This window comes from Galleria mellonella, unplaced genomic scaffold (genome assembly GCF_026898425.1).
Source record: "Galleria mellonella isolate WM207_F2 unplaced genomic scaffold, CSIRO_AGI_GalMel_v1 utg223, whole genome shotgun sequence".
NCBI lineage: Eukaryota > Metazoa > Arthropoda > Insecta > Lepidoptera > Pyralidae > Galleria > Galleria mellonella.
The window spans coordinates 278,891-302,403 of NW_026442042.1; the positions used below are offsets into that span (position 1 = coordinate 278,891).

At 30.2% G+C, this 23,513-nt stretch overlaps 2 protein-coding genes and 1 long non-coding RNA gene across 9 annotated transcripts in view; 2 read left to right on the forward strand and 1 right to left on the reverse strand.

Moving 5' to 3' along the window:
* Positions 1–23,513, reverse strand: part of LOC128200619 (uncharacterized) — a 38,055-nt gene that overhangs the window by 10,039 nt on the left and 4,503 nt on the right. For 2 of the 4 annotated variants that reach the window (XR_008252809.1, XR_008252807.1), the window contains exons 4-5: positions 16,223–16,310; positions 14,307–15,008 (exon numbers count right to left, since the gene is read on the reverse strand). This is a non-coding gene — a long non-coding RNA (uncharacterized LOC128200619). Of the gene's footprint in view, positions 1–14,306; positions 15,009–16,222; positions 16,311–23,513 lie in introns of those variants that run through there. The other 2 variants (XR_008252810.1, XR_008252808.1) reach the window with 2 other exon arrangements.
* On the forward strand, positions 693–8,392 carry LOC113517200 (protein singles bar). The gene is made up of 4 exons (XM_026901776.3): positions 693–1,412; positions 3,593–3,775; positions 5,803–5,943; positions 6,763–8,392. Exons 1-4 carry the CDS (start codon positions 1,263–1,265, stop codon positions 6,838–6,840), a joined length of 552 nt encoding a protein of 183 aa, XP_026757577.2. The 5' UTR covers positions 693–1,262; the 3' UTR covers positions 6,841–8,392.
* On the forward strand, positions 13,149–22,402 carry LOC113517202 (uncharacterized). 4 transcript variants are annotated; one of them, XM_026901778.3, is made up of 4 exons: positions 13,153–13,460; positions 20,066–20,132; positions 21,243–21,399; positions 21,881–22,402. In XM_026901778.3, the coding sequence occupies exons 2-4, from the start codon at positions 20,096–20,098 to the stop codon at positions 22,032–22,034; spliced, it is 348 nt and encodes a 115-aa protein (XP_026757579.2). In that variant the 5' UTR covers positions 13,153–13,460; positions 20,066–20,095; the 3' UTR covers positions 22,035–22,402. The 4 variants fall into 4 exon arrangements, with proteins under 4 accessions (XP_026757584.2, XP_026757579.2, XP_026757580.2 ...); XM_026901779.3 differs by lacking the exon at positions 13,153–13,460 and adding an exon at positions 13,620–13,746; XM_052894620.1 differs by lacking the exon at positions 13,153–13,460 and adding an exon at positions 15,153–15,276.

Genomic DNA, 23,513 nt, shown 5'->3' on the forward strand with positions numbered 1-23,513 from the left:
TCCTCAGGAATGGTAAAGCATGAAGGATATCATGGGCGATACAGCATCAAAATTTGAATTTGACATAGCATACTCTGTTATGTCTATGGTACTACTCATGTCTATAGGCAACGGTTACCATTTTTTATCAGGTAGGTCGTTAGATTTTCCATAATATGAAATTGCATAAAAAAAAAACCAATACAAATAGAATTATGATGTTTGACTTTGTATGGAACTCGGATCAGCTAAGGTAATCAATAAGGTAAAAATTTTGCCTTTAGCTACAAAAGTCATAATACTGTACGGTAAATCTTTAACGTAGAGTTCAGACCATATGGCGCATTATTTATCCTTCCTGAATTCCCTAAATAGCACATCACCCCTGGAGAGTTGAGATCTCGCACAGCGGTTCTGCATCGGAAATTGTTGAGCAAAGAATATTTATTACATTGGAATTTGTTGGCTTGTTAATATATTATATATATGGTATAGTTATATTGTATTTATACATACAATTTTCTTTTCTTTAATTAGCTTATTTTATATGTAGGTAATAAATTCATTCTCGCATATATTTGGGTTTAATATATCCGTATTTCTTGTTTAGAATTAATTAGAATAGATCAAATGAATGGCAAAAATGACGATGAAAGAATAGTTATTTTTAAATACATTTTATTAAACTACTTTTTTTCAAATGTTTTATATTTTAGTCTTTGATAATTTCGTAATAATTTAAAAGTTATTTCATAACATTTTATAATAAAAATCAAATTAAATAGATATATTTTGTCTACACATTTTGTATACAGGAACACTGTGCATATGGTTATTTTTACCATGCGCACACGCAGAGTTTAAGCCACGAGCACGCGACAAATTTAAAATTATTCGTCCTTTGACTTTTGAACAGAGTCCTTTATTGGTAGAGAAGAGATACAATTTACATTTAAACTAGTATAGTTATGGACTGCAAAAATAGGCATTATAACAATGTAAATTGTTCTAATTTTTGAATGAATATTTGTGATCTCAAGTATTTAGGTAACGGGGTAGGAGTTCGGTGAACTTTTATTGAATACGCAGCGAATACATCTAAAAATATTGTGTTGTGGTGACTAACACTGACCGCGTAGAAATCCAGGCATCCTGGCCATTGCTCATTCTTGTTCATTTCAGTTACGGGCTGAACATTGCGAAAAATAAGCGAAAAATCCGATTCGATAGTTTAAAATATTTTAAAAGTGTCTAGACATAAGTTATTATATTGTAATTGTGCGATGAACCGTGTGCCGACTATAGTGCGAGTGACGCCGGGTGGAGGGGCTGGTGGTGGCAAAGGCATCAAGTGCTGCTGCTGTCGATGCTGTGAATGTATCAATTTTGGATACCTAACTAGCCAACATGGTCTTATCAAGTTAGCTGAAGCTGTAAGTATATCTTATTTTACAAAATACATTGGTTTGGTTATTCGATTACAATTATTTTGTTTAATTCCGCTACCATTAGTATATTAGTACACTTTAAAAATATAAATAAGTAAATAAAAATAATATGAAAAATGTAAATTGCAAGTCAGTCAAGTTACCCAGCACAGTAGTACTGACGGTTTAAAAATTCCTGAGGGTAACACATTCACACGTTTACAGTAGTACAGTTTTCTGTTACCGGTTATAAAAAAACAATGGTCATTTTTCTTAGCTGAAATTCTTAGATTATACTGAAATTGTATTCTGAATTGGGCAGTAATATCATATATGATTAATTATGATTATAATTTATGACTTAATTAACGAGCATTTCATTATTAATTTTCATTATTAATGCCCACCTCCATCTGTTTCAAAAGTCTAAAATTATCTGTTTTTTTTTTTATTATCAATTGCGGTTTCCTCGCATAAGTTTGTTATTATCTCGCATTCTATTGAGAATTTCAGTAAATTACTTCTTTCCTTAGGGCCTGTGCAACAATGCACAATATTTGAGAACATGTATACGAAATTAATGCATAGCAATGATCTACAGATACCTTATGTGTTGATGTCATATTGATAAAATGGAAAAAAATTCTTTGCAGTCAAATATGTATCTATCGCCTACGCAGACCTTTGTAACATAAGGAATTCAGTAAATTTACAAATAATATACTACTATACGGACTGTGCTTTGGATATCTGTCTATTAAATAGTATTAAGAAAAAGATTGCCGATTATTGGCATTAAAAAAATATTATTGACCAATGCGTCCACATATTTTAACAATCATACTAGAATGTAAACTGATAGCAAGATATTTTATAATTTATCAAAATTATTGACGATTCTAATAACTAATTAATTATAGGTTAATCTTTGATAATTGATTACCACTGCAAAATACAAGTAAACTAATTTTTTAGTTAATCCTACGGTCATTTCATTGAAAGATTTTGAAGAATAGATAACTAGGTACTTCAGCTTTGATATATTTTTTATATAACGATATATCTGCCTAGTCCATCAATGAAGCCTGTTACACCATCTGGATATTGGTGAAGAGGCTACAATTTATGAGATAGAAACATGGATGCGGTAGCAGCCCTGAAAGAGTCGTTCAGAGTTTGACATTACGACAATAATGTATTTATTTATTTGTTACATTTTATTCGAAAATAATTTAATAATTAAAACCTACACATCTTTTTTAAGTTCGCTTTGAAATAAAACACCAACAGATCGATCACGTCAAAAGGACAATAGTGGAAACTGCTGTATACTTTTTAATAAGTTTTTCTGTTACTCCTATCATTTAGAAAATTCCTAATCAAACAATATTTTTCTTTTATCACGGAGTATACCTAATACTCTAAAGGAACGACTCAATTATATGTTTTAGATAATAATATACATTTGTTAATTTTCATGTCATGTATATACATTTAAAAAAATTACACGCCAGGAGAGGCAAAACATAGTTGTATATAAAAAGTAATCAATTAATATTTATGCAACGTAATGTTGTAAGGAAAAATGTTATCTATGTTTTTGCAAAATAATTTGATTTGATTTTTTAGATATAAGACATATGTATTGTTTTGAAAAGGCTGAATTAACATTATTTAAAACGGAGTAGGCGTTGGCTGTAACCTCAGTATAGTAGGTACCTATAAGCTAATCGCGTATTGACTGATAAATAGAAGTGCAATCTTGCCGTTATCGCATCACCCCTGACGATTATTTATTAATTTCTCTTGTTACTTTTAAACTTCTTTAAAATTTTATTATTAATATTATCCGTTTTCAACACACAGTTGCTTTTCGTACGTTAGCATCATAACCCGGAAATTCCAGGCTAACATTCATATAGGATAGCGATAGATCTTGAGACACTATGAATTTATGCTAATTTTAGAAAGCACATAACTGATCTTAAGAGATTTTGTTCTACACGTGAGCAAAATATTATATACCTATTCTTAAATTAGAGCAAACAATATTTGTTATACCGTCAAGAAAAAATGGACTCAGTAGGTGGTGGTAGGGGGAAAAACCATTTCTCAAGATCTGCTAGTATATAATATAAAAATATAGGTATTATTATAAACAATATCATTTTCTAAATTATCGACAGATGCTAGGTGGACTATGCCAGAGCCTGCTAGTTAAGTATGGCATGTCCGAAGCTAGTACTATGGGATCAGCGTTCCACAGTTTTTTGACCACGGCCTCCGCCTGCCTCCTTACCACTGCTCTTCTCATCACTTGCTACGTTCTGTCTTCTAATTCACAACAACTCATACGGCAATCGATTTTTGTAAGTATTGTTATATTTTTTTATTTAATATCTATAAATAATATTATAAATCTAAAAGTGAGCTCGTTTGTTTACATGCATATATTTATTTGATTTTTTGTTTGTTATCTCGTGGCTTAACCAATCGTTATGAAATTTGACATACACTTAAGTATATTCAAGTCGCATCTTTTTAAATTACCTTAATTTCATCTTTACAACAAAAATGCATTTAATCTGTGAAATTATATTGCAATCAATTGCATTATTGATCATAAAAATTTAATTTTATCTACGAGATTAGATAAATAATAAATTTACCTGTGAAGATGCCGCTTATATCTACTGGCCACTGTCAAGTCAAATCTTCGATCAGATTTATTTATTATTAATCGGTGAATGCAAATGTTCAAATACGAGGTCTGTCCGGAAAGTTCGTATAAAAGTGTTCTGGAATGCGAGAAAGAGGAGTGGGGAGGCCAGGTAAGCGCAGGACCCCTTCCTTATGTCCCTAACAATGCTTCAGTTCTGGTCTGACCGCCGTGCGGTGCGAACTGGCTTGTCACGCCATCTGTGAAGTTACCTCTTAACGAAACCCCGTCGGCATGGAGCCCGCTTCCGTTGAAGAGCAGCGCGTCGTAATCAAGTTTCTCTCGAAACTCGGCAAGAATGGCCGTGAAATTTTTGCCGATCTCAGAACAGTTTATGGGGATGATGCTGTGAAGGAACCAACCGTCCACAAGTGGCTAAAAAGATTCAGAGAGGGCCGAGACAATGTTGATTGTTTTTTTCGATGTTCGGGGGATTGTCCATCAAGAATTCGTCCCTCCAGGCCAGACAGTTGATGGAAAATTCTACGTCGATGTGCTCAGACGCCTCAAAGCTCGTGTGGCACGAGTTCGTCCAGAATTGGCGCGAGAGGGGCGTTGGATTCTTCACCACGACAATGCCCCTGCCCACACCTCTCTTGTTGTCCGTGAGTTTTTGAGTAAAAATTCCATTACGGTGACCGAACACCCCCCTATTCGCCGGATTTGGCCCCGTGTGACTTCTTCTTGTTCCCAAAAACCAAATTGGTACTTCGGGGGCGGCATTTGGGGGACATAAATGAGATAAAAAAAGCTACGACGGGGCAGCTGAGAAACCTACAACCAGAGGACTTTCAAGGAGCCTTCTCACAGTGGAAACGGCGTTGGCACAAGTGCATTATGTCACAGGGGGAGTACTTTGAAGGGGATAAAATTGATTTACCTGAATAATTGTAAAATAAAATTATTAAAAAACTTTTATACGTACTTTCCGGACAAACCTCGTATATCTGATAGGGATTTATACCTATTTTAACTTGAATTGGTTTTAAATATTGATGTACCTGTAAGATTCAACGGTTGAAAAGTTAAAATTTAGTTAAATATAACCTCTAGGTAGTTTATTTTTTTAAAACATACAACAAACAAAACAACATAAAACAAAGGTAGCAAACACAAACTTTTACATATAATTAAAATTATATTTGTTACCCATACAGTGGTAAAGCTTGTCTATATTATAGGTAGTTTGGTAACTACCTAATAATTGATGTATTAAGTGCGCTACGTGGTCGTAGCGCACTTAATACATCCATTAATTCAACTGGCAAAGCCGCGGGAAACAGCGAGTAATTGAGTAAATAAAATAGAAAGTTGTTTAAGCTTACGAGTCATTAGATTTAGTTTTGCTAATATTTATTTAGACATTCTCCATTGTAGGTATATTATTAAATGTAATCTGTGTTACATGTATTTCATGATGAATGTATGATACAGTATATAAATTATAGAATATATATTATACAAAGTGTTCATGATGGTTAATTTATATTTTTTATATATCCTTATTTTTTTCCCAAATGTTAAATAGAAGAAATGGCTTTGGTGATAAGATTATCTTATATACCTATTTAAAACTATTTACAATTTTTCTTTTGTATTTTATTTAATGCTGCTTGCATTAGTATTGGTGCATTAAAGTTTAATAAATAAATAATTTGCCACGTTTATCGTTTGCAGGAGTGCTTGTTCAACGCAGTAGCTTGTTTTCTCTATCTCTCGGCTTCTTCATATATGGGTGTAGCAGTGAACATATACCTATATACCCGTTATACATCCATCAGCATGTATGCAGCATACCCGGCAATGACTGCAGTTTATGTAAGTATTGAGTGTCTATTACCTAAAGATACATATGTTATAATCGTATTGTTAGGAAAGCTCAGAAGAAACAATTGACAATCTTTATGTCGCACTGGTTAGAATGTTGCTCTAGTTTTATTTATATGATGAACTACAAAATTGGCTCAGTATTGTCCTAAAAATGAATATAAGTGAAATTTGGATAAAAAACAGCGATTTAAATTATAGAAAAATACACCGATAATGACAAGATACATCGTCATTATTGTTGTGTTTCGTTTCGAAATATATGAATTTAAAATGAGAAATCGTATATTCACAAGAGGATAGTCCTTCACAAAACTATATCTTGTTTCGCAAAGAGAAACTGTAATTTGAATCGTCACGAAATTAATATGGGACCACTATGGGAGTGAGTCTTATCAATTGCGAAAAGAATTATTAAAATACGTAATTAGTGATGTAATCGCGTAATATAGCCACAATAAAATGCAATCCAAAAGAAATTCTTTTGGTAATCTTAATAATAATAAACTTACAAGGACATTCATAATTTATACGCTGATTTGCTTTTTGTGCGTTAGTTTTGACGCGTGGATTTCAATATTAAGAAAACTAATTAAATATACCACTTCTGAACAGTGTACTAAGATAAAGCATACACCAGATTATAATTACGTCTTTAGATATAACAACGAAGATATAATCAGATATAATGCTTTAATAAATATCGTCCAGTTACAATTTTATTATATTAGTAGTATTCCTGTCTATATTTTGACTTCTTTAAATAATATTAATATATTAGTACTACATTAACTACTTTTATCTTCACAGTATGTCGGCGTGGTGGTTGGGATTCTGCACGGCGTGGATGCTTACATCTCCTACAGATATCACAAAGGATATCGATAAATTTCAGTCTTCTACTTGTCATTGTTGTCATTCCATTTTATATTAAGTATCTATATGCTCACGCTGTTGAAGATTGCAAACCTTCTTTGATAGCCATATATTATTTTTATTTTATCAGTAGCTGTAATTTTTTGAAAATAAATACTCCGTTTCTTGATAAATAATAGTTTATATATGGCTATCAAAGAAGTTGCAATCTTCAACACACGCAAATATTCAATAATAATCAAAATCCAACAAAAGTATAAATTTTAGATTTTCTACAGAAATATATTTAGTTTCATTAATCATTTGAAGGGGTGACTGAAATATATTTTCCAAAGAACTTAGGTTGAAATATGAAGGTACATTTTTTTTTTATACCAGAAGGAAATTTTGTACAAAAGTGGTTTGTTTGGGTGCCTCTGTCCCATTCGTGTTATTACCGTGAAGCAGTCGTGTTTGCATGCTTGTGTTTCGGTTTGAAGGGTAAGATATGGCAGTTACCACTTTCCATCAGGTGGACCGTCAGCTTGTGTTTGAAATTTCCAAAATTTACTTTGATGTTAGTATATGCTGTATTACCCGTGAATTAGAGAGTAAATAATTATATCTACATTCAAATGCATGATATAAGTATTGCGTACCTACCAAATATGATTCAAATCCGTCCTGCTGTTAAGAGATTGAGCAACAAACATCCATATATCTTTAACAACTTTCATATTATTGCGACGACCTTGTTGGTCTAGCGGTTTAATACACCGTCTCACTGGCATCACCTTCCGATGGCCGCGGGTTCGGTGTCCGCATGTTTCCGTAAATTGTTCCATACATTTATGCTTATCACTGTTTGTATTATTAAAGTTCTTCTTTGTATAATATGTATGTATTAAAAAGGAAATAAGCCCATTAGTTGTTTAGTACCCATACAAGCTCTGATTAGTTTGGTACTAGATGGAGTTGTGAAATATGTTTATACGTTGTTTATTATAATGTCCCTTGGGGGAAATTGTATGATTTAATTAATTTAATGTTAACTAGGCTAATAATGGTAATTAATAATTAACACTAATTATTTAGGTAAATTAATAAGTCTTCTATATTGCATTCGAATTTTCGAAGTGTTTGGGTTAAATTTTTATAAGTGACTTATCATCGTCTATTTATCTATGTTCACAAATCGGCATTGGTATTTGTAGATTTAAAAAAATATATATTATTATTACACATAATAGTATGTATTAATGGAAATACCTGGTCACGTGAAGCATGGAATAGTAGATAGTAAGGGCATATGGCATAAAAAAATTTGTTCCTGAACACTGAGGGCTTAGACATTGTCATAGAATAGAAATATTTGAACAAATTTACACAAACTATGTATATGTTATAATTTTTTTCTCTTTTCCAGACAACATTTATCTGAATTTGTATTAATAGTATTTTAATGTTATATATTTTTTTTAAATGTAAGAGTAGGTAAAGAAATTTAGTTTACAATTGTTTCAACAATAACCAAATACTAAAATGTGCTTATTACATATTAAATATTTATTTTACATAATAAATGCTTTTATTCCCCTATTACATATTAATACTGCATAGAAGACCTTCACGAATAATGTGATTTTTAGCAGCTGTGTGATGTTTTTGTGCAGTTCTGTTTGTGGTGTTACGCCGTGCCAGGTACGAGCCGCACAGGCACGTCGTGTCTGGTGACCGATGATAACAGTCCCCATATTGTAGGTTTTATTCAAAACAGTACGACACTAGCTAAAACATTTTTTATTAACTAATCTACTTTATTAATGAATAAAAATGAAATAGTATCACCTACGCTATTAGGTTAGACTAGCAGGGTATTAATAAGGGATGATAGGTGAGGATAGAGTTAAGTTAATTACCTTATTATGATGAATTCATTACAATTGTGTCCAGGGTCAACCACTTGGAGATCGACTTAATCAATTAAAGCTGGGCCACTAGTTTCTATTATAAACACTTTTCTCCCCCTTTATATAGAGGTTTAAAAAATACATTAATACTTGTAGATTATATAATCAATCAGTATTAATGCATTTTTTGCTCAGGTAAGGTATATACACAAAATGATTGATATTATGGCAATAAAACTTTTACCTATATGTAAGTTTAAAACTTTAGAATAAAAAATTATGTATAAAAATTGACGGTAATAAGATAACAAGAATACCTAAATCATATAATACACTGTGACACCCATGGTATTACTCATGTGTTTCCATTGTTAAAGATGAATATCTTAGCCTTCAGGTGTTATGTTTTCATGTTCTGTAACTTCACTGCCACAAACCGAAAAATAGTATGTCAGTATAGAATAACTGATGTAAGCATATAAATACGCATGGGACAGAGATACTCATGCTTTTGCATAAAATAGTAAAATATAGCTAGTTAGCCTAACTTAAATAAGCTAACCTAGCTTTTTGCCCGTTACTTCGTACGTGTATATTTCAGAAGTCCTTCAGGAACACAACTGTGAAAACAGCAAATCGGTTCAGTTGTTGTGTAATGTTGGAACTAATACATAGACAGTCAAAATGTCCAAAAAAATATCTTATATTCTATTCCTCATATCACCCTAAATATCTCACATGTACAGACATTGGTCTAGTTACAATTTTATTATATTTATGAGATAAGATAGCAAAGTAGGTTCATGGTAAGTAGTTCATATACTACGCATTTGTTACATTTAACGTTCCAGTAATTGGCAGAAAAAATAGTTTGAAGTCGAAAGATTGATGTACGTCGAGTATTTTCTAGTTTATTATAATCATAATCACGTACCTGAGTGTGAAAACAAAGTCTAATTATTTATCATCCATATTTATGACTTCTATCTCAATACGTTTGTTGATTAGATTGCTATTTACAATAATTATTTATAATGCTGATTTTCAAAAGTAAGAGAAAAGAAATAATTAGGTGTAAATGTTCCGAGTTACTAATTTTTTGGCTTTCGTTTGCTTGCAAATATTATCTACAATTAATCGTTTGTAATGTTAAAAAAAATTGGCCAATATTCTTCGTTAAGGTACAAGGCAGAGAAGTTAGTAAACAAACAGAGATACATATAAGTAATTTTAGATAGGAGATTAAACAATAATAAAATACTTTATAAGTATTTTTTAGTAATAATATGTATAAGTAAAGTAATCCAAAAGGATATACTCCTTATAAATAAAAGGACACACACACACGCACATACATGTAGGTATATTTTTTAGGCAATCAAGAATGGTAAACTAGCTGACGGTCCACCTGATGGAAAGTAATAACCGTCGCCTATAGCATGAGCAGTACCATGGACATAACAGAGTATACTGTTTCGCTCATGATACCCCCCATGCGTTGCCATTCCTGAGGACTCAGGTTTTATTTTTCTATACCCTGTAAATTCACTGTCATATCCTACCCTCCAAACCGAAACACAGCCATGCCAAAACAACTGCTTCACGGTAGCACGTGAAGCAGTTGTATTGCGTAAAGCACCTCTATTCCATTCGTGTTTCTAAACGCAAATGGAATAGAGGTGCCCAAGCAAACGACTAACATACATGACATACAACCTAAACTCCGAGGTCTATAAAATATAAAATTTTGCATAGGGTTTCCCTGCATGAAGTAAGAACTAGGAAACTAGGAACTAGGTAGGAAAAAGGTATTTGCTGTGAGTCAATTGGCTATTTTTTTTAAGATTTTTGAATAAATAAAATATGACTACAGTTGTATTTCTACATTAAAGATGATCTAAACAAAGGTATTTTTAAAGTAGAGGAATATATTTTAAAACTTTTAATATTATATAAATATAGTATTTATTTTTTATTTTTCATAATAACGTTTTGTAGTATAGCTTTTGAAGTTTGTAATAATAAAATTAATAAAAATAAAGATTATATCCGTATAGTTCTACGATTTAGTTCCTGCACACTATAGGCAGTAGAACTAAACGGATTTACTACTATTACTATTACTATTTGCAGGTTTTAATAGACAAGAAGTTCATTTTTGGTCCGTTTTGTTCTATTTTACAAGTATGAAAATAAATTTACTTCTACGATTTTAATAGAACTATATCGCCAAAAATATTAAGATCCAAATCAGAAAAAAAGTATAACCTTTTGTTTTTAATGAGCCTTTTTTGTAAGTTTTTCTTATATATAAAAACTATTCAAAATTAGAGATTATAATTTTTTATTTGCATTCTACCATTTTTTGTTTAATATCATTTCGAGCAAAATCAGGTAAACAATCCACAAAAATTTGATTTGACCTTACTAAATATACTGACATCTACATAACTATGTCTCCTGTACATAGAGTATTATATTTAAAACTATAAAGAGAAAAATAAATTGGTCCAGTTTTAGTCATTGCACCATATTTTGTGCAATATACGAAGCAACAATCATTTTAGATATTTTTTTGCCTGTCCATGTCCGTTCGTTTTATCAGAGTTTTTTTTTTACGGGCATTACACAAAAATTTCATTTTTTTTTTGGAATTCATTCAAACAACTAACAATAATAAAACAACTAATTCGTATTTTTTTTCTTTAATACATTTAGTAAATGAATTTTTTCACTGATTTTTCTCTTATATTAGTCACATAAATAAACCAAATTCAATCATCTTTTACGATGATAAATTAGTATTTTAAATTACTACTTTACTTTGACCAATAGAAGATAACAAAAATACAAATATTAGGCTTAAGGCTGCTTTTTTAACTTTATTATTTATAATGTACACTGTAAAATAAGTGGAGTTAACGCAATAGTAATCTCTATGACTTTGAAACCGTGAATTTAATGATAACTAATATTTTATATAAAAATTTAGACAAATAAATTTTATGCCGCTCTATTAAGAGCAAATTGAAATATAGATAACATAATATTCACTGATCTCAACTTTGCAAAACGATATGTGACGCAGGTCCCCTAATAATTAAATTTTAGAATTTAGAATCCCTAGCCGGATTTTGGTTGCTTTTATCAGCTATAGAAATATTTTTTTATAGTTCAAGTGTAAAAACATTATGATTGATTTTGATGTTTGTGTAGGTTGACTTCCGATTTCGTAATGTTTGATTCATAATATTATTATCGGTTGTTTAATTAATAATATTATCGGTTGTTTTTCAAAATATTACATTTTATAAACAATTAATAAATATTTTGATTACAAAATATTTTTTTTATAATTAATAATATTTTTTTAATTAATATGTAGATACATTTTTGTTATAACAAATATGATTATTGTGAATAGTATATATATTATTTTACTTCTAAAATATAAAAGTAGTGTAATATAAAATTTAGAAAAGAGTCCTACAAGCAACGGTACTTTATACATGTTTTGCAAAAAATCTCTTTGCAGTTACAGTTCAATTCGTTGCATTGAAAAAGAACAGGTTTTCTTACCATATAAAATATATCTACCACTTTAGTGGAAACCAGAGTATCTCGTTCAGTGTACGCTGGCTGATTCCACTCGTTCTACAGCTATATGTTTACACTTGTGTAAGTAATCTTGATATATTATCGGTAGGTACACTAAAGTGAAGTAGAATTATACTCCTCTAAGTGTAGTTAAGTAATTAGATATTATTAAATGACAAAGAAGACTATCATTATGTCTAATAATATGACATTCTTTTATTTACTTCGTTAGTTTATGACTTTTTCCTGTAATAATTTTCAATTGAAAATTTTGAATCAATTTGATTGCAAATTGTTGAGTAATTTAAATAACAACTTTAATATTTATTAATATGTTATTAAAATATTATTAATATTATAAATAAACGGGAAGATAAAACCCGTTCATAAATTTAATGTCAAATGTATCAAAGTATTAGCATAATATACATATAATTACATAATTTAAGATTTTGCTTTGCAAAGTAACAGCTACTAAAATCTTGACAAAATTAATATAGGATTAATATGACTAAATCGAAATTAGAATTATCAAAATTCGTTTAAAATTGGAGAAAGAACATACGCAGTATGTATAAATAATACAAACAATAAATTGAGAACATTCTCTTTCTTAAAGATATTTAACATAAAATAAAAAAAATATATATTGGGAACATCTTAGTTTTATAGGATGATGATATCTACGAGGTCATCGAAAGAGGGCGTTTTCCGTATCTGGAATAAGTATTTATTACATTGAAACATGATACTTTATCATGTGCATTTTCTTTTAACGTTTATACTTCTTTTCATTATTGTAGTTAATTTAATACAATTCGCATCGTCCTAGATTAACTTGTAGTTAAACGAGAAGGTTTGCTTAACTGAAGTGATCTGGCTGGTTGTGGATATGACAGTAAGAAACGCGCCGCCAAGCGCTGCGCTTGCGCCATACAAAAGTGACGGGGCGCAAATATAGCTCGTACTAGACAAACTAACCATACGGCGACGTAATAACAACAAATTTTTTTACACATTTATTAGTGAATAGAAGAAAGATAATGTGAATGTTATTAATATATATGCGTATATCATAAAGTGTTGTAAAACCTCCGGATCTTTGTTATCACCTGTTCAAAAGAAGTTCGTGGAAACGGTTTGTAGGTAATTGATTTTCCATTCTCGAGTTACTTAATATGTATGACTCTTATTTGATTGAAATCAACATATGGTTTAGTACTAGAGTGCTACTAGTGGTAAAGATAATGTGAAACGATTTTGTTATTAGAAATTATTTCAGACATATTATTTATGGGAAACGAGATTGTCTTTGGCTTTTGTAAAGTAAACATCAGCAATGTTTATTGGATTTTGATATTATAATTAGTTTATCGCATATTAAGTTTGCAGAAATTCTATATTTATAATAAATTTTAACCAACATATACAGGTATTGTATAAGAATTATCATATTTATATATAGTTTTAATTTGTTTTTTTTTTTTCTGTATGGGTGATGGTAGTCGAATGTACCTACTTATCTGTTCCAACAAAATATTTGTTACTATACAATTGAACGGATACAAACCGTACCTATTTTATTGTGTATAAAATCTACTAATTCTTAATCGTTTTAATCGAGCGTGGTTTTAGAAATTCGGAATGATATATAGGTGTATTTTGTGTTTCAATAATTAAAAAGACATTTAATTTCAATTTATATTCGGAGGCCTCAACAATTGCGGTCGACTGGTGTTCATTGCCACTATCCGGGCAAACTGCTCTTGACACACATAAGTACCAACCGTGGTTGTAACCGTTATAAGTATCCTTAAATCCTTTGACATTGCGGACGATTCTAAGGTGACATTTCAGTAAATCTACCTCTTAATCTAATATTTTCATTTGATAGTTTTTTATAATATCTGTTTTATGGACGATCGTAAACTAAATTTATAATAATTTTGACTTATTACATTAGAAATTTAATTCATATTGGTCAATAGAATAAAGATTTCTCTGTGATATTAAATTTGAATTTCACTTTTAGAGAAATTGTGCCTGAGAATTAACTCCATAGTAACTTAATAAATATTAATTGGTTTGGGCAATAAAAAATGGGATATTTGAAGAATCTTAGATATTTCCTCGGTCTCTCCTCAGTTATCAGTTTTTTTTTAATTAGAATTTTAATGTAATGTAAATATAATTACTTGAATGTAAGCGTTATTTACAATAAATGATATGTTAAATTAAGAATTTCAATATAGTAGGTATACTAGATGAAATAACAAAAAATGTACTTAATAGATTGGTCTTATAAGGTTCAATATGTATAGTATGGTATTGCTATACCTAGGTGTCTTTGGTATGTTTTTGCTAACAGATTTTTGCGTTCCATCTATATTTTAATTATCTTTGTTTATAGATACTAGTACTCGTATATATTCTACAACAAAGTAAATTGAGCGTATTAACTACTTACATAATGTCGAATTAAATTTATTAAATTTCAAAATGAAAGTCATATACCTACGTTATTATGAAACGACGTTAAAAAAATGCACCAATTTCCAGTCGTCAACCATGAAATTGTATAAAGTAGGCTATTCAAAATGTTTCCGTATTGTCATTGAATCATGCAGACGTTGTGACAATGGATGTTTTGAAATTTTCTTAACGGATCTTCTAGCTATGTTGTCTGTCGTATAGCTAAAAGGGCAACACAAAAGTGCGTCAAACTTTCTACTATTGTTCCACATAAGCGAGATGAGTCATCAACCTGTTATCAGCTAGTACATTTATTGTTTATGAATACATAGTACTGCTATTCCATTTATATAAATGGTTAGTGTTTATACATTACCCCCTTTATTAAAAAAAATCATCAAATCCCTCATATACCTATTTTCGCTATTGAATTGTTTTATCTCTTTTTTTGTGCTAAATTCTCAATTTGAAACAAAGTGACAAAACAGTGGTACGTAAGTGGTAATCTTTAATTATTTTGTCATTTATACTTATAGCAATACTTTAAATAATCATAGTTTTACTACTGTTTTTTTTTTTATTTATTGTTAATAAAATTTGGACCTCAACTATAATGTCTCAGTAGCTTTTACTAGTAACTTATTATTTACTAGCTTTTTCTCTTTACTTTACATGCGTGGTTTTTAGAAGTAGGGAAACCAATGAAATAGATCACTTTTAAATTGTATATTAAAACAAAGCATATACCAGTTTTAAATTTAAATCTTCAAGAAAACAACAGTGAAAACCGCATTCAATTTTGTGCAATAATTTTTGCATAATGCCGGAATTAACATATAGATAGAGAGATAAAAATTCAATTTTTTTAGCATCTATTGCTCCTATTAAAACCTCTTACATTATTTTTTAAATATCTCCCATGTATAGGCAGTCTAATTATATTTTTATTATAATAGTGAGATAAGACGATATGAAAGTGGTAAATGCGCATGTCTTTTTTTAATATATGATAATGGAATGGTAACCCTGCTTCTATCGGAGCACGCTGGCGGGACAGCAGTGACAAATGATAAGTGTAAATGAAGATGAAGTTTCAGGGGGCAATCACAATGTTGTCGACCTGATAGGGTATATTACTAGCACGGGGGGGGGGACGCTAGACCAGTTACTAACAGTCTCTTTCCCTCTAAATGCGCAGGTCGTTTGAAAGCGGTTGCCATATTCTAAGAACAAGAGTTCTACATCTTTGCTTAGCTTATGGGCGTCTGCAGGCGTAGGTGCATACATACACGTGCGTTTACTATTAGGTTGTGACCAGTCACTAAAGGGATGACTGTGTTTATGTTTATCAACTTTATTTATTAGACGACAAGCCTTATGTTGAATAATAAAGGTGCAATGTGGTGATTCAGAAAGCAAGCAAATATTCTACTTACTCGATCCTTATCATTGAAGACTATAGGTGTATACGTAAAAATACTTTATTTTTGAGTCACATATTATTTTGCAGACTTCACGCACTACCTGGGGAATTTAAAAAGGACTTGAGAATTCAGTACGTCGACCTCTAACTGTAGTTTATCAATCAGTATTTAACCTGTTTGGTATTTTCAAGTACAATATTATAATGATACGGCTATATAGTATTAAATATACGGGTGCTATTCTATTGAATACTAGGTATTATTATTTTGACATCTTATGATGTATTACATTAATTTCACGAACATGAACCTCACTCGATTAACTACATTAATCAATAAATATAATTTGAGGCAGAATCCTAATTTTAATTCAAAACATATATACGTATTGAATAAAAATTAAGTTTCTAAATCAAATGACCTTCCAAACTGGTATTGCTACGAAGTACATATTTATATTGGCTTAATCAAGTTTTAACTATTCTTAACTATTGCAAGAAGTCACGAATAACGAAAAAAATGTTACTTATAAAAAAGTTACACACACACACACACATTAAAACACATTGTAGGCAGGGAATACATGATTTATTTAAGTATTTTTCATTGTATTATCCTTAACTACATGACCGGGATATTGTTATGGCCAGGATAAACAGTAGTCGAAGTCCTCCATCCCAAGTAGTTACTATGTATGTATACTAAATTACTAATTGAAATGTGATATCTGACCTATTTAAAGATGAAGTTGCGGATAAAACTAAAATAGCTTACAATTATTGTATGCATGGTACTACACAATCTGTACAATGCTAAATGAATAAGTAAGTACGTGATAAAATGTGAATGATCGCGCAATTGACTTCCTATATGAAGAGTCACAAGACGACGTAGTGTTATCAATGCGTCATAATATTAATGATCTTCAATAATGGGTGTTTTTTTTATCGTTAAAAAAATTTATGATTAATACATTCTTTCTGTATTTTTTTAAATACTGTAATTTAGTCTCAAACTAAGTAAAACTAATATAGGTTTCTTAAAATCTAGTCTCAAAGCTCGAAGGCTTTTGAGTGACGACCCCGTATGGGTAAACGGAGTGTAGGCCGACTCCCTACTAGGTGACCTCAAATGCATTGCAGGAAGTCAGCGGATGCAGGTGGCTCAGGACTGTTTCATATAGTACTCTATGGGGGAGTCCTATATTGAGTAGTAGAAAAATAATGGCTGATATGATATGATGATAATACTGAGAAAATATAGATTGGTCCCATAGGAATTTTATGAAAATCGGTTCAATAGTTTTTTAATCAAAATAACTGATTTTGCCACATTTTCTTTTCGCAACGAGCGGTTTTAATTGAGTAGATTTTTTAAATAAGTCTCTTAACAAAATATTTACATAGTGGTGGTCGGTTAATTGTGATTCCCGGTCTCAGTAATTTCAAAGAGTTTTATCTATAAAATTAAATTTATTAAATTTTATAATAAAACTTGTAATGGGATTTTTGGAGAGAGGCATAGTACTATTTTATACCTTCATAATTTTAAGACCTAATCAATAAAAAGGCAAGAAAAAAGGATTCATTAATATCAACTAATATCCTTGAGGTACATCCATTCGCACCGAGATTTTTTAGAGTAATGCTGTTTATTTCAACGAAAGTTGTTTGATAAGTATGTACATATGATTTGATTAAATTTAAAGTTATGTCTTTAATGCCAAAAAAGCAAGTTCAGCAATATATCATAGTTTACGACATTTACACATAAGTGAATTTAAATTATAGTAATTAATGAACTATCTCTTGTTATTATAATGTAACTCCGCCTTTACCTACACTAGACAAGAATGTTGTTCGTGATCTAATAGTAATTCTGTGTGTATGTGTGTGTGCGTGTAGCTAGGTATTATACTATTTTTACTTTAAACTGTTATCAACGATCGTAAGCACTGATTTAATAATTCTTTGTTGCTTAGCATTGGATTATATTTCACATGTTAGGTAGTACGTAGATATATTATGTACAGTAGCGGCATTAATTAAATGTAGATATTAGATGTGATAAGATATTGTGCCACTACAGTAGTGCGAAATACACTAATGAGTGAACAAATAGAATAATTAGGGTGAAGTAATGGAATTTTATAGAAGCATCTATCATCTATATTTTTTTTGCGACTTAGAATGGCAAGAAATTAACGGCTTACCAGATGGAAAGCGATAACCGTTGCCTATAGACATGAACAGTACCATGGACATAACAGAGTACTGTTTCGCCCATGTTAACCTCCGTGAGTTGCCATTTCTAAGGAGTATTCAAGTGTAGACTTACTTATAACAAGAATTTGCGACCTTAGAGTCAATGTAATCGTGTTAAATACCTAAAACTGAAGATAATACAATTAAGCGACTTCAAAAACCAGGTGGTTTTTAATTTAATTGAACCTTCTTATATAACGTACTTTCGTCAATTTTCAACCAATTCTGTTAATTAGTGTTGCCATTCGTGTAGTCTTTCCAGAGATTGTTTTATAACAATTTTGTGACGACTGCAATCTTTTCTATTTATCTATTTTTTTTAGTGTTGTAACTTTGTTTCAAACTATGTTATACATGTGATAAATTAATTCTTATTAATATTATATATTTTTTACCTTTAGGCTCGTTTACGGATCTACTATGGATAGAAAATTACATTGGTTAATAAGTATATGTGACCTGGTCATGCTGCCAAAATCAGAGACATAGGCTGTTTTAAAAAAAATCAGAATAGCGCAATGGCTTCCACTACAAAGCAAAATTCTTATGCTTAAATTTTGTAATTTGATATTATTTACAGACAATGATAAATTAGCTATTGGTAGCAAAATGTAAGGAGTACGGCCGATTAATTTGATTAAAGTCTATCAGATTGAATTTTTAATTACGTATTATATTTATAACTGATTTGATCGCTTATCTTTCAATCTTAATTATTACAGTGACGTACATCACTATTGTCGGTCTTCGTGAAATTCTTTTCTTTGATACTATTATTAGATTCGAAGAATACCTATTTATTTAATGGAAAAATTGCGCCTATCTTTCAGGAAAAGATTTTATTAATGTTATTTACATACAATAATATGTAGAAATAAACGAAAGTATGTAGTTTGTTGTATTTTGTCTCACGGAATTATTCATTTCTTTTATTTGTCGGTGTTGCAATTTATGATCTTTAATAGTATTATAATGTTCTATTTTGGTTTCCTTATTCAAACACACACTGATGATTTGATGTGTTACTCACACGAGAATAAAAAAATTGGGCTGTTTTTGGCGAAGCATTTGTAGTATCAATAGGCATCCTATGAAATATCTATCTATAGATATTATTGATAAAATATAGTATATACCGTATATTATATTATTATACTTATATGTATAATAATATAATATATTTAACAAATTTAAAAAAAATCACCTACCTATAAAAATATACTTAAAAGTGTCACAAACTAAAATTAAAGAAAGTAGGTTCTCGTAGAATAAGGCATAAGTGGAGTCGAATACTTTTCGAAAATATGAATTTATTTAAGTACGTTGGATAGATTAGATTGTGACAAAAATATGTTAAATATATTAAAGAGTGCAACCACGTATAAATTAAAGAAAATTTCAAAACACCTTTCAAGGAAATTAAGTTTTTACACACACACACACACATATATATATATATATATATATAATATGTTTATATGTATATATATATTTCTAGAAAAGATACAGAGCTAGTAGAAAATAAAAAAAAAAAAAACATATGAACAATAACAAAAGAATTAGTAAATAATAAACACTGTATTATTTGCAGAAATCCTGAAGCCGTTAGGATTACAGATTAATGGATTTTACTGATAAGAATACTAGTTTGCAAGGAGGTAAGGAGACATTAAAAAGTAGTGTTTTGTAGAATTCTGTATCCGTGTTGTCTCGGCATAGAATAGGCTACCCCTTCCTTTCCCATGGGTGTTGTAAGAGGCGAATAAGGGAGAGCGAGGGAGTGGCACCGATTGATCCGTCTGCCAAGCATGGCAACTACTGGCAAAACCCCCCAAGGGGGACGTTTACGTTCAGCAGTGGACAGTTAAAGGCTGATATGATGGTGATGATGATGATTTTGTAGAACGTATCAATAAAACATTATATAAGATTGTCTGTCAGAGATTACTTAGCAATAAGACCGCCATTGAAAATCTTTTAACAAGTCCTGTAGTATTGGTGCAATAAAGTGTTAAATAAATTACTAAATATTTTAAAATATTTTAATAAGTTTATCATTATGTGGGCAGAATAAATTTATTGAGAAGGTACCACTGCGCATATTTCTCTGTTCAGTTTGGAATACTATTTCATACTAAGCAGAGTTTGTATCATGGATGACTTATATGGTAGATGACTTACAGACATTACTTTTTGTAAACGTATAACTTCATTGATATAATTAGACAACGACTATTTAATAAATTTACTGTAATTATAATTTTTGACAATCGTTCTTTAAATTCTCGTTTAGTTATACCAATACAATAAAAATTAAGATATATTTTAAAAATAACATTGCTGTTCATGTCTATAGGTGTGTATAAAAATAATATTATAACAATTATATATATATATATATATATATATATATATATATATATATATATATATATATATTCTATTTCTGTATGCCGTCAATTTGTTTGTCATCCCAAATGACCAACATAATAGATGTTAACATAAATTGTTTTCTACATTAAACATTTTATGGTCACAATTCATTTTTGATAAAAGTGATAGACAGCCACCATGGTAATACTGTATTATGAACCTATAAATCTTATAATGATAACTTGTCAACTAATTTCTGTCTTCAAAAATTAGCTCTATGGGATCTATAATTTAAAATTAAGAAAATTTTATTAAAATCGTTTTAGTTGTTCCTTTTAAGCCCTACTTTTAGCTGCGTGTATGAAGGAAACTATTTTTTTTTTGTTTGTTATCAGAAATGGAATCGACAATAGACCCGGGTATATCGATATCAATGATTGAGGAGGAGGTGCCCACGCTCACTGCGGCCACCATTGTTGGGGTGACGGTTGTCGTGTTGGTCATCATTGCCGTCGTTTTTCTGCTCGGCGTCTTGATTGATTGTCGCCAGCAGTAAGTCTAGACATGCTTATGTGTAGATATATTTTTCATTTGGTGGAGGTATAAGAATAGGTACAATAATGTGTTATGTGACATGCTTCTTTAATATTGAAACCTCGGATCCTTCAAACGTAGCGTGACGAAGCACTTAGTGAGCCGGCATAATGTGACTGGCCATTAACAGTAGAACACTTAATTTTAGATTGATTGAATTTATGGACCATATTATCCCTGTGTTTGTTAGGTGATGTGGTCACATATCGTATTATTGTAAAAAACTGAGCACTCGTTTCATCGTCTGGATGTCGTAAGAGAAGAAAAAACTTGTAACTAAGTAACCTGGCTTACATAGTATGTTAATATAGGTCAATCTCTTCCTTTTATATGGAGAGAATTGTGTCCAATAATTGGATTCTAATGATTCTTCTTTGTTTACCATGATTTTATACGAGTATAAGCATAGAAATACATGTATATTTTGTTTTTATTCCAGAAGATTATTAGAAAAAAGGATGGGAGAAGTGAAACGGAGTAAGAGTCACAGGCGGATCAACACCAGAGAAGGTGACCACGAGAATATAGCCAATAATATGGAGGAGACTGGCATGAGTGTTGCACCTGCGGAAATACTACGACATATACCATAATAGCAATACTGATCTTAGAGTCAAGTTACTGAAGACAAGTTTGAAAAAACGGGATATAACTCAAGTTGTGTATTCTCTTAACTTTACTATTTAAAAGCATCAGGTTTAAGCAATTGTGCCAAATAGTGCTATTAATATTTACGAGTACTTTATCAAACTTTTTAAAGTTTAAAGTTTGTATTATTATAATCATTCCCGTAATTATTTGAAATTAATTTCATTTTACTGTATAAATTTAGGTCATATTTTGTTTTTTACCTGTATCTGTTTGTTTGTGCTCATTTAGTACTTAAATAATGTATATAATATGTATTAGGGCGTAATTAATATGAAATGTATTATAAAATTAAAGGTAATTGTATATTTGATTTAATTTATTATTTGTCCATACAAAAATAGTACCTACATTAAATATACTTTTATAATTCAAATATTATCTAAAATACAAGGAATTAGAACCTTGACATTCTTAATTATCTTTTCAGATATAAATAGATATAAGTAGCTTAAAATAAGATTATAGAATTCTTATTTTTAATAATAATTCGTTTCTGTTATGACGTATAAATATGTGTGCTAAAATCAATATTCAAAGAGGAAGATAATAGAACGGATGCGATATGATTAAAAGTTGAAATCCATAAAATAGCTTTATATATATAATGGTATATTATTTTAAATATATGTATGTAATTCCATAGTTTGACGGCTAGAGGCATAATATATGCTATAGTGAATGAAATAGGGTCTCTTTTTTAATGGAATGTTTGTGAAGCTGAATATTATTTACAAGGATGTGTCGAAAAATGACATAAGTTTATCTTTAATTGTCCATAGTGCTCTTCTTGTTCTTAAGTGTGCCGTCAACTTATTTTCCATCCCATGATGCATAAAAATCTGTTCAGCTTTCAATGAAATATGATAATTGCCAGCGTTATTTAATAAGAAACATCCCAAGATCTAAGTAACATTTATTTTTTTACATATTTAGTTAACAATCTTAGGTATGTTTTTTATTAGTCAGTCAAGGGTCTTAGGCTCGTTTTTTATGATGTTTTTGGAGAGTCTTAAAATGAACTATGAACAATTTAATATCTAAAATGATTGTGATGACGACGGTTCTCATTTTTTCATTACGGATCAAAAAACAAGTAGGTATGAACCTCTAGAATTGTTAGCTATTGAAGGTATTCAGGTCATGCATCAAATTATTAATTTGTTGTTATCTATAATCAGGGACGGAAGAACACAGTACCCGTTGTATTGATATATTTATGAATATCTTGTAAATACGTACGTGATAATTTTGCTTGATAATTTCGGCAACATGAGGTCATAAAAACTAGCATAATAATAATAAGCTGATAGTACTGAAATAGAAAATCTATATGTTTTTATGATCTGTGTTTAAAATTGACATAGTAGATAGGTTCGTTTATAAAACTTTTTTTAACTCCATCATCATCTTTCTACCCTTAT

Excerpts from the sequence above, each read along its gene's own strand:
- LOC113517202 (XM_026901778.3), top strand. The coding sequence starts at position 20,096 with ATGGATTTTACTGATAAGAATACTAGTTTGCAAGGAG. Across the intron at positions 20,133-21,242 it reads GAATACTAGTTTGCAAGGAG|AAATGGAATCGACAATAGAC; the intron begins GTAAGGAGACAT and ends GTTTGTTATCAG. Across the intron at positions 21,400-21,880 it reads TTGATTGATTGTCGCCAGCA|AAGATTATTAGAAAAAAGGA; the intron begins GTAAGTCTAGAC and ends TTTTTATTCCAG.
- LOC113517200 (XM_026901776.3), top strand. The coding sequence starts at position 1,263 with ATGAACCGTGTGCCGACTATAGTGCGAGTGACGCCGGGTGGAGGGGCT. Across the intron at positions 1,413-3,592 it reads TTATCAAGTTAGCTGAAGCT|ATGCTAGGTGGACTATGCCA; the intron begins GTAAGTATATCT and ends AATTATCGACAG. Across the intron at positions 5,944-6,762 it reads CGGCAATGACTGCAGTTTAT|TATGTCGGCGTGGTGGTTGG; the intron begins GTAAGTATTGAG and ends TTATCTTCACAG.